The sequence below is a fragment of the Silurus meridionalis genome, chromosome 13, assembly GCF_014805685.1.
Source record: "Silurus meridionalis isolate SWU-2019-XX chromosome 13, ASM1480568v1, whole genome shotgun sequence".
Classification (NCBI taxonomy): domain Eukaryota; kingdom Metazoa; phylum Chordata; class Actinopteri; order Siluriformes; family Siluridae; genus Silurus; species Silurus meridionalis.
The window spans coordinates 3,119,797-3,131,388 of record NC_060896.1 but is presented as its reverse complement, the minus strand read 5'-3'; the positions used below and the strand labels follow the sequence as shown (position 1 = coordinate 3,131,388).

The window sequence follows — 11,592 nt, the reverse complement described above, 5'->3', positions numbered from 1 at the left end:
ACAAAATAAAAGGAAAGGAAAGGAAAGGAAAGGAAAGGAAAGGAAAGGAAAGGAAAGGAAAGGAAAGGAAAGGAAAGGAAAGGAAATTGAAGGAAAGGAAGGAAAGAAAATGAAAAATGAAATTTAATTAAACAAAACAAAATAAAAGGAAAGGAAAGGAAAGGAAAGGAAAGGAAAGGAAAGGAAAGGAAAGGAAAGGAAAGGAAAGAAAATTGAAGGAAAGGAAGGAAAGAAAATGAAAAATGAAATTTAATTTAACGAAACAGAATAAAGGAAAGGAAAGGAAAGGAAAGGAAAGGAAAGGAAAGGAAAGGAAAGGAAAGGAAAGGAAAGGAAAGGAAGGTAAGGGAATGCTATCAAATGAAAAAAGAAAATGAAAGAAAAGAAATCAAAAGAAAAGAAAAGAAAAGAAAAGAAAAGAAAAGAAAAGAAAAGAAAAGAAAAGAAAAGAAAAGAAAGGGGTGTGGTCTCTGACATTAAACAGTGTAAAATGCTAGTCTTTATTGTGATACACTTTATTGTAACTGATTTGTCATAGACTGGTTTTGATCCCAGCATTTCTGTCTGCAGCAAATCCAACATCTGACCTTTGCCAAAAACACTAAAAAACCCAAGCACTTCCTGCTATCTGGCTTTAGATTAAGCTGATATAAGACCTTTGTAAGCCAAGCATGTTCTTGAGACGGACCACAGGTCAAGCCTGGCTGACAACCGAACATCGTGCCACTAACAGGACAAAAGGATTGTGTTTGAAATCTATATAAATCTCCACTCACCTTGATCCCTTATATCCCATCTCATCTTCTCTGCCTTTTACAAAAGTTTTCTTTTTGTTCATCATTTTTTTTACCTTTTTCTCTCTCTATTCCCACTCTTCATCCATTATTCTATACTTTTTATTGAGTGAGAAAAACAAATCCAATGATCTGATTTTGGGCTCAATGACAGAACTGATGCATTGTTTCCAGTGAGTCATAAATTACCACCAAACACAAAAGAAGATTTATTTCAAACTGGAATAATGAGGAAGCCCGAGAGAAAATGTGCGATACTGTCATAGTTGTGATGGAAGTCACGGCGTAGAAATCTTGCCCACACGTCGCTGTTATAGAAAATGAACCCGCTAGTTCTAAAAAAATCAATACTAATAATGAGACCCCACTATTTGAGCAACAGATCGAAAGTGATTTCGACAGAAACAAAACGATATCAGTGCACGTGTGCCTCTATGTAATCTGTCACCTGGTGCATTATTCCATTACACATCTGTGTGACTGCCAAAAGATATGATCATATTTCTACACTTCTATAATTGTGATTGAAGAAAATGGATATTCCAAGTGTGTCTCACTTTGTAAAAAAAAAATATATATCCAAAATATATAATTAAAGGCAACAGTATTTCTTTCTCAATCACATTTAGTTGACGTTCAATTACCTGAAACATCTGCTTGACTTTGCGACGAGGCAGGTTGACGTTCATCTTGTGGAGCAGCTGATAGATCTCGTCAATGTTCAGGAACCCATCTCCATTCTTGTCGGCCTCCTCGAACGTCTGCTTCATCCACTTTCGCTCCAGGTTAAGGAACGGAGTCATTTTCAATCCTAATGGATTCTAGATTTTAACTTCTAGAGAATTTTTAAAAAGAGACTGAGAGACTAAAACAGGAGAGTGCGGTAAATCCAGAATCAATCAGTTTATTTATAAAATAAAACTATTTTCGGAAGAAATATAGAGAGCCATATTGATATTTATTTATACAAATTGGCACAAAGTCAGAAGCACACCGTAGAATCAAATGTCTTAGTATAATTCAATGGAATTAATAGACTGTTCCAGCTTGACTTTGTGCAAATACTGAGCTCCGTGAAGATCGTATAGAAAAATTCAAGATCCTGCACAAATCCCTGATATACTCAACTTCACTAAACAGCACTGGGATGAACTGGAAACAGAACTTCCTCAACTTCTCCAACATCAGTATCTGATCTCACTAATGCTCTTATAGCTGAATGAACACAACCCCCCAGTCCTGCCCCCAAAATCTAGTAAAAAGTGGAAGAACAACTAGGAGAGGGCCAATTTTGTGTTAATGCTTAGGATTGGGTGTAACATTTTGACCACCTGCCTAATATTGTGTTGGTCCCCTCTTTTGCTGCTTAAAACAATTGTAACCCATTGAGCATCAAGAGCATGAACTTCTTTTGCAGTTTGAACTACAGGAGCTTGTCTGTTGGATCAGACCACACGGTCCAGCCTTCACTCCTCACTGCATCAATGAGCCTCGGCCGCACGTGACCCTGTCACTGGTTCACCACTGTTCCTTCCTTGGGCACTTTTGATAGATACTGACCACTGCAGACCAGGAACATCCCACAACAGTTTTGGAGATGCTCTGACCCAGACGTCTAGACATCACAATTTGTCAAACTTGACAAATCCTAACGCTCGCCCATTTTTCCTGCTTCTAACATAAACTTTGAGGACAAAATGTTCACTCACTGCCTAATAAATAAATCCACCCACTAACAGGTGCCATAATGAAGAGATCATCAGTGTTCTTCTCTTCACCGCTCAGAATGTTCTGAAGTAATAATGTTACGCCTGGTTGGTGTATATATTGCATTTCAGTAGCATACCATCATATATATGTTACATTTGAAGGGGTCCAAGCTCCAACGAGACCATAGATTATAAAAAGATTGCCACTGCTTTGCTGCAAACATGATTGTGAACAAGAAAATGTGACCTGCTGCCTTTTCAAATTAGCACGTATGTGATGGATTGTACATGGCAAGTGTGCAAATTCTGTCACGAACCCAGTTAGCTTCGGTATATGATGAGCTCATCCCCTTACCCACTTATTCTCCATTACATTATAATGGATCCAGGATGGTCTTGGCACTGCCTGACCCTGAGTGCTGTCTAAATAAATTATAGAGATCAGACAGAGAGAGAGAGAGAGAGAGAGAAAGAGCAAGAGAGAGAGAGAGAGTATGATTGAAAGAGAGTATATATCAAAAAAGACGGCCCTCACAATACCAGCACATATCCAGTTCTTCCCTAATGCATCATCCCAACTGCTGAAGGGTGTTTTAATGTTTCATTGCGCTTACATGCAGCTCAAGCTCTGGATTATGAACCTCCCTGTCCTGGTTTTACACAGTACAGCTTGCAAAATCCTTCCCTTTCATTCATCTTTACTTAATTTGGTCACAAGTTATTTTGGTGTGAAAGACAGCCAAGAGGAAATGGCGTGGGCGTGTACGTGACGAAAAAACTGAAAGATTGTCATTTGAGGAGACGAGAAAGGCTGTGAAAATAAACGCTTCAATTCTGAAAGCAGGATTGCAGCATTTAAAAAAGTACGGCAAAGGATTGTGAGGAATCTATGCTGAGAAATACAACAGGTAATATGTTTAGACTAAACGTGTTTGTATTGCAGGTCTAAATCAAGTTTTATAAATTCGGCTACCAAAGGGATTTGTATACTACTGTATGGTAACAATAGACCCTTGCAACCATAAACATCTGGAATGACATCTTGGTGTAATGCTAATGCTAAGGTACACTATATTGCCGAATGTTTGCAGACACCTGGTCATAAGTAAAATCGCTTTCCACTTTTATTCCCAAATTGCTTCACTCTTCTGGGAAGATGTTCCACTCATTTATGATTTATGCTCCAAATTAGTAAACTGAGCTACTGATGTCTGATGAGGTGAGGGGGCCTGGGGTGCAGTCAGCATTGTTCAAAAGAACGCAAAATTGTATTATAATCACATCTGAAGGCGTCCTCATGTGGAAGGTCAGATTTCCTAATAATTTTGTCCACAAAGAAAACTTCTCAAAGCACTATAAAACACTAGTATGTGAAAAAGTTTCCAGTGAAAATGTGATATTAGTTCCTCTAACAACCTTAGCTGGCTAGCCTACTGCTTAGCATAGCTTGTGTTGATCAGGAGGTGCTAATCATTGCAAAGGGTTGAGGTGGATAGTCCCCAAGCTGGAAGACAGCTTCATCTTGCCCTAGCTCTCACAGAGGCAGGATATTTCACAAATAAATTTCACAGATTGGTACTCAGTAAAGGAGCATGTAAATGTTTTGTCTTTGGTCTGTTTTCGTCTCGTGTGTTTGTCTGCATCGGTGTGTTTTTTCTGTAAAGAAACCAATGCAGTATATTTTCTCTTTCTTCTAGGCTATGTGTGCGTGTGTGTGTGTGCGTGTGTGTGTGTGTGTGTGTGTGTGTGTGTCAGTTATTCTTTTTCCTCCCTTTCAAAAAAAAAAGCTTCTAGCACCATGTCACACTCTATTAGCCATCAAACAGGAGTCAAGCCAGGACCTGCGCTCTTTGGCTTGAAAACAGTGCAGGAAGGCTTCAGTCGTGCTTGTGAGGAAGCAGATATCGCTGATTCTTTCAGCAGTTTTGTCAGCTGTGTCATTAGCCATATGGTGTGTGGATGGTATTGCACACGTGTTCAGTTCGTGAGTCACAAAAGAAGACGTTTCTCAGACTCTGTCATAGAAGACACAAACTGGACTGCTTAAAAAAGACCAGGTCTCTCTGACAGGTTTTTCGGTCTCTCGCGCTCCGACGTTACACTTCACTGACAATACAACGGAGAAGTGGTAGCGTTCTCCTGGTGATAGCCTGACATTTTTTCTACTATTTATATAGTTCATAAAACTACAAGTGAAATATTTTCCCTTTTGCATGTGTCTCAAATGCCAGTAAGGTTCTAGTATGTCAAAATCTGGATACATCAAAAAGTTAAATAAAAAGATATTTCATTTTAAGTGTGTCTAATAACAAAATCAGGTTCTTTATGTTTTATAGCATGATAGAGCTTGCTTAACTTGTCTAAAGGTAGCTATTTTTACATGGGATTTAATTGAATGTAGCTTAACATTTAGCCAGCTAACAACTTTCTCTGGCTAACTTATGGTAGTTAGTGTTGGTCAGGAAGGGCCAATAAACACATGTAGTCCCTGAGTCACGGTTTGACTGACGATACAACAAATTAGTACAAATATTTTACGTTTCACGCAGCAGGTAAATGTAGCAGGATGTACGCATCTCGCCCTTGTGAGAGTGCCTTACTCTCGCCAGCGGTCGACAGATTTCAGTTGTCTTGGTGTTAGAGCTCATATTCTGTTCTGTGTTTTTGTTTTTTAAAGCCCATTGTCATCCGACAATGAAAAAAAGCACTGATTAGTCTTATTAGCTACAGGTGTGCTTCGTACCCATCCCTTTGCAAACCGGCGCTCGTCACGCACCTGTACATGTATAGTTTATACATTAGAGTACTAAATTGTTTTGCTAAACTATGTTCTGTAATTTAATATATTTTTAACAAATTACAGTCTACTGATCACCTGGATCAGGCCATGTCTCAATTAACGATATTTTAAAGCTACGATTTGGTCATTGTAACGCATCTCCATCGTAAGTCGGGGACTCCCTGTAGATCCCTTTAGTCCTTCCAGATGGGAATTCGCAATTTTTACATATCCCAGCTTGTCTGAAAAGCTGCAGTCAGACATGGCACAACACCCTTGGAGCTGATAAGGGGGATAAGTGTTGTGTTCAAGGGCCCAGTTTGATAGTGCTGGGGTTTGAACAAGCACCCTTATGGTCAGAAACCCAGAGTCTTGACCACTGAACCATTACTGCTCTGATTCCGATTGTAAGAGTGGAAACAAGTGTAGTTTTCTTTTAACTCCATCAAGTAAGTATATGCAAAATAAGGGTCATAATTAAATATTTACTTGGTGAAAAACATATATAAAGTGTCTATAAACTAAATAAATCCATATAATGTTTCAAGTGAAGCAGAATACAATCCAAGCACACAGTAAAGTAATTGAAGTTTCCATTAAGGCTTACGGTACCTCACAAACATATAGTTATAAATGCATTTTAACTAAATAAATATCACGTCTCTTAGCAATCAGTGAAGAAGTTCTTTGCTTTTCCCACTCATCCCCCCACCCTGCTCATATAAAGGATATTGGTCGTGGGTTCGTTGTCTTTTGGCCAATGAGTCCTCATCACTAATGCCTGCCATCAGGTACCTGAGTCCCGTCACCCAAGTCCTTGCTTCCTCAGCATTGGATGTCACCAGGTCTAGAGAATCCATGTGGTTGCCATGGTAAATGGTAAAACAGCATCCGGGGTCTAAATTTCCGTCAGCATGCCGATGAAAGACATCACTCTGTCGACCTTCGGTAACCTTGTAGAGTGAATCAATGGTGACTGAGAAAAAAAACACAGAGGTCATTTTCAAATCAGTACCTCAGCAAACATCTACAAAAGCAATCTAAATTAAAACTGACTTACAAACCGAAAGGCAAACAGTAACTGTGGTAAGATTAAATCGGGCAAACGATTTAAACAATTTTTGAACCGAAGGCGATGCAGAATAATGTTTTCTATAATGAACATATCAGATCATTGAGGGTAAAGAAATATTCAACCAGCCACAAACTGGCGTCGTATATTCTCTTGATCAATTTTCTCACTTTTGCTGAACGCAAAATCGGTGTGTAACGAATCATTGCATTTCTGTCTCGCACTCACTGTCGCCGTCAAACTGTCTCTCTTTTATACACCTCCGGGAGAGCATCTCCATCCAAATCTTCATTATCACGGCCATAGCAGAAGTTCTTTATAAACAGTATCCGAAATATTACACAGTAGCTAACGGAAAATCTGTTCTTTATCCATAACATGATCGCAAACGTATCGGCATACATCATCGGCAGAGCGAGAGAGCGTTCCTTCAGAAGCAACCTCCTTCAACAGGCAACGAGCTGGACACAATCTGCTCCTGTTTCTTTTTTTCCTTCTTCTTTTTTAATTATGTAAATGGAAAGAAACAAAGAGGCTTATCTTGCACAGACAGACTTTTTAAAGTGATAGCAGACAGAAACGTGAACTAGAATTACAAAAATGAAGTATGAATTGAGGGAGACGGAAAGAGAGATAACGATTGACAGTGGCTATTTGTCATTGTATTTGGGCTTTGATGCGTCTAATGTGTGCTGACAATCAAATCAGAGGACCTCGCTGGCTGAGGGTGGAGAGGAGAGATTATTATTTTCCCCAATGAGCCACCCACTCTGCACAATGAACAAAGCACTTACATGGGCTAATCCCTTACCCATTCAGACCTGCTTAACTTACTAAAAAGAGAGTTAAAAAAAGAAACATGCTTACACCTGAGCAGTACATTGCATGTCCAGCTCAAGACTGGCATATGGCATACAACAGGACGACTCCTGTATTGGATTGGAGAGTATGTGCTTGCATAATCCAAGGCCTCTGAATGGGTATCCAAGCACCAAAATTATGAAGCATGAAATATAATGTCATAAATGATATTATTTCTGGGGTTCAAACACCATAACAAGCAGAAAAAAAGCAATGGCCATATTATCAAATATAGGTTATTTTTAGGGGTCCAAGCACCAAAAATGCAGGAGCCATATCTTCATACATATATTACATTTAGAAGTCCACGCATCAAAGATTCAATGGCCATACTGTATCGTCACATATAGTTTATTTTGGTGGAGTCCAAGCACAAAAGACAAAATGGGCAAATGAACTGTCTAAAAACCAAAGGTACAGTAGCCATATTATTATTTAAATGTAAATTTTTTGGGTCCAAGCACCAAAGATGCAGTAGCTATATCATTATGCATGTGTATGTCAAATGTAGGGTTTTAAGCACCAAAGATACGGTAGCAGTATCATCATACATATATTAAATTAGATGCAATAGATAATCTCAGAAAAATCTATTGAATCATAAAGAAAAATGATAGATTTCACCACACACACACACACACACACACACACACACACACACACACACACATATATATATATATATTAGGGCTGTCAATCGATTAAAATATTTAATCGTGATTAATCGCATGATTGTCATGAGTTAAACACATATTATTATCTGATCTAAATGTACCTTAAATTAATACTTTTCAAGTTTTTGGAATTTTAATCAACATGCTCATGGAGAAATGTTGATGCTTTATGCAAATATATGTTTTTTATTAAAGAAACCATATTCAACACAATGCATGAAAACAAAATATTCTTGTAAATGGGTTAAACTAATTATGGTGTTTTGAATATTAAAATCATCAGGACATCAAAAGGAACTTTTGCTTTGTTTCCACGCCGACGGGTTTAATTGGCGTATGTGCGCACCATGGCGGATTTTGGTGCTCGATTTGAGACTTGGCACATCAGTAAAACAAATGTTTAGCGACTAAAAATCATTTTTGGCTGGAGAGTTGTTCATATCAGAGTAAATAAAGGAATAAATGTGCGTTGCGTTGAAGGTTTTAATTTCACCTCTGTTATATTTATTTATATATATTTTGTACGAAAATTGTCCAACAGAAATGCATGCTGCATTAGTCGCACATTAATTGAAGTTAATGCCGTTAAAACGAATTTCAGTTAACAATGAATTTTGACACCCTAAATATATATATATATATATATATATATATATATATATATATATATATATATATATATATATATATATATATATATATACACACTCTATATGTATATATAAAAATCATTTATAAATAGACAATTCTCTTTAGATGTGCATGTTTTTTGGACTTTTGTGTGGTAATGTGTGTATATATTTGTGCTTACTCTTAGCTTTCTCACTCTTGCGGGAAGGCCTCCAGCGGATACAGGAGCGATGCTCGTCCAGGTAGAAGAGGCGAACCAGGCCTTTAGAGCCATTCTTCAGTTTCACCATCTGAGTGCCTGACTGCATCACACTCATACATCGCTCAACTGTGAAGACACACACATAACAGTGAGTTGATAGCAAGTAACGACCAAATTTAAAATAGATGCAACCATTTTTACCCCTATTAGAAAGAAACACCAAAATATCTGATCGCAGGAAATTTAAGTTTAAAACACAGGTTCTTTTTTTATAGTCAACAGATCGACAGGCGTCTTCACGATCCTGATATGAATAAGTAGTAATTGGCCACAATCTGCCGCTGCACGAAGAGTGAGAACAGTGTGTCATGTACAGGGTGGAGGTAATTATGGATGGGACGGTGGAACGAACACAAAGCTGACAGAATAACACACCAGATTCCAGAAATGGAAAGACGAGCACAGATATCCAGGGAGACCTCCACTGATGCAATGCTGCAGAATTCGCCTGCAACCATAACAGTGCGTAATGAGGCATCTAGCGGGAGCCGAACTCAAATTTAGCTTCACAAGGACTGGTAGCTCTTCCAGCTTCAAAAAGTAAATAAACTCTGCTTCTCTGTGAAGATAGATTGTAGAGGGCAGCAGATGCAGGACGAGAGAGATAGAAATTGAGAAAGAGAGTACTGAGTGAGTAATGCTTGTCTATGCTGTTTCTCAGACCGACTTCGCTCACAGCATGGTTGCTCTGAAGTCTTGTACTCAGAAGAACAACAGCACTGATATAAAAGACGATCTGACAAGCTGACTGTGTACGTCTACCCAGAAATCCAGAGATGTGTGAGTAAGAGATAAAGCAGAGAAAGTAAGCAAATTCCCCCATAAATTAAGTAAGGATGCCAAACAAGCAGGTAGCATTGCTGCTTCACAGCTTCCGAGTTCCAGGCTCTGTTTCACACTGTCTTTACCATGTGTAATTATTAATAATAATAATTATTGTAATTGTAGTAATAATAATAATAATAAGATGCTGCTTTTCGTATTTAAATTAAATCTTGTGTATCACGTGGAATAATAATACGGCAAATCTGCAAAGACAAGCGTTTTAGCTGACTAAGGCATAACATTTTGACCACCTGCCTAATATTGTGTTGGTCCCCTTTTTGCTGTCAAAACAGTTCTGACCCGTCAAACATTAACAACTTCTTCAGCAATTTGAGCTACAGGAGCTCATCTGCTGGATCAGACCACACACATCCTTGAGTCTCGGCCGCCTACGACCCTGTCGCCAGTTCACCACTGTTCTTTCCTTGGGCACTTTTGATTCTGACCACTGCGGACCAGGAACATCCCACAAGAGCTGCAGTTTTGGAGATGCTCTGACACGGTCGTCTAGACGTCACAATTTGTCAAACTCGCTCAAATCCTTATGCCTATTTTTCCTGCTTCTAACATCATCTTTGAGGACAAAATGTTCACTTGCTGCCTAATAAATAAATCCACCCACTCACAGGAGCCATGATGCAGAGATCATCAGTTTTCTTCACTTTACTGCTCAGAATGTTACTAAGTCATAACGCCTGATCAGTGTATATATTTAATTAAGAAAAATGTTTTACAGAGCTGATGGTTTTTTAAGTCTGCCATCTTGTGAACCAATATTGATTTTTTCCATTGATAGAGGCTTTAAAGTACTTTTGTACGTTGCTCTGAATAAGGACCTTTGCTGAATGTCAGAAATGTGAATGGAAATAATCAAATCATAGTTAGATGACTACAAATTATTGATTATTTTAGATTCTCTCTTAGCATCACTCCGGAATTTGGTGCTGGATCTTGCCTCATACTGCGTCTTTCACGGCTAAATTTATGATCCAATTGAATGTCAGATGAGTTGCCATGTAGAGATGTTCAGTACCTGAAAATCATACGTGAGAAAGAAAAAAAGATCCCTTTCTGCAAAACATTACTAGGTTAAAAGTCACCAATTTTAGTATTATTTAGGTAAAAGTCTTCGTGTATCTGATTTGAACAGTACTTGAGTATTCGAATCATATTGTACGATACACTAGTCCTCAACACCAAGACACACGTTAGTGAAAGTGAAAACTAGAAAATAGCCCAAAAATTACTTAAGTCCACTAACGCAGTACATTTACTCATATACTTTACATCGCTTTTGCTATTACTGTTATAGGATCGAGTGATGCCCTTATTCAGAGTGACTTACAACTGAGCATTACAGGGCTCAAGGACCCAGCAGTGCAAGCTTGGTAGTGCTAGGATTCGAGCTCCTGACCTTCTGATCCAAGGTCCAATAAGCTACCACCACCACCACCACCACACCATAGTGAACATATTATGCTTTAATATTGGGTGTTGTGTTTAGGGTTCATTTTATAAAATGCTCATATTTGCCCAGAGAATGTGTGAAGAGTCATGTTATAAAATATTTTTGGTTCTTTTTTTTAATCAGGCATCTTTAAAGGTAATACATTAAAACCAGGCACGTCTAAATGCCTTGTATTGAGATGTGCATAAACAGGAACGTGAGTTGAATTATTGTAAGTAAGCGTTAGAGAGGAATGAAAGGCAATTATTTACACCCAAACACACACACACACACACACACACACTCACACACACACACACACACACACACACACACATACACACACACACACACACACACACACACACACACACACACACACACAGATATTCTCATATGAATCGTTACAAAAGTGGAAGCTCAAAATCTTTTGCTGGAGGCGAGAGAAGATTTGCTCGTCAACACTTAAGAGTCTTTTCCTCCCAGCAGCCCACAGTGGCTGTGAAAACAAGCCTGAAGTAATCCAAAGACTTCAAATA

At 38.5% G+C, this 11,592-nt stretch overlaps 1 protein-coding gene across 6 annotated transcripts in view; it reads right to left on the bottom strand.

The window, feature by feature from the left end:
* plch1 (phospholipase C, eta 1) overlaps positions 1-11,592 on the bottom strand; it is an 81,974-nt gene that overhangs the window by 36,970 nt on the left and 33,412 nt on the right. For all 6 annotated transcript variants that reach the window (XM_046864757.1, XM_046864758.1, XM_046864756.1 and 3 more), the window contains 3 exons: positions 8,701-8,847; positions 6,015-6,258; positions 1,439-1,568 (listed from right to left, as the gene is read on the bottom strand). In XM_046864757.1, coding sequence (XP_046720713.1) covers positions 1,439-1,568; positions 6,015-6,258; positions 8,701-8,847 — 521 coding nt within the window. The remainder of the gene's footprint in view (positions 1-1,438; positions 1,569-6,014; positions 6,259-8,700; positions 8,848-11,592) is intronic.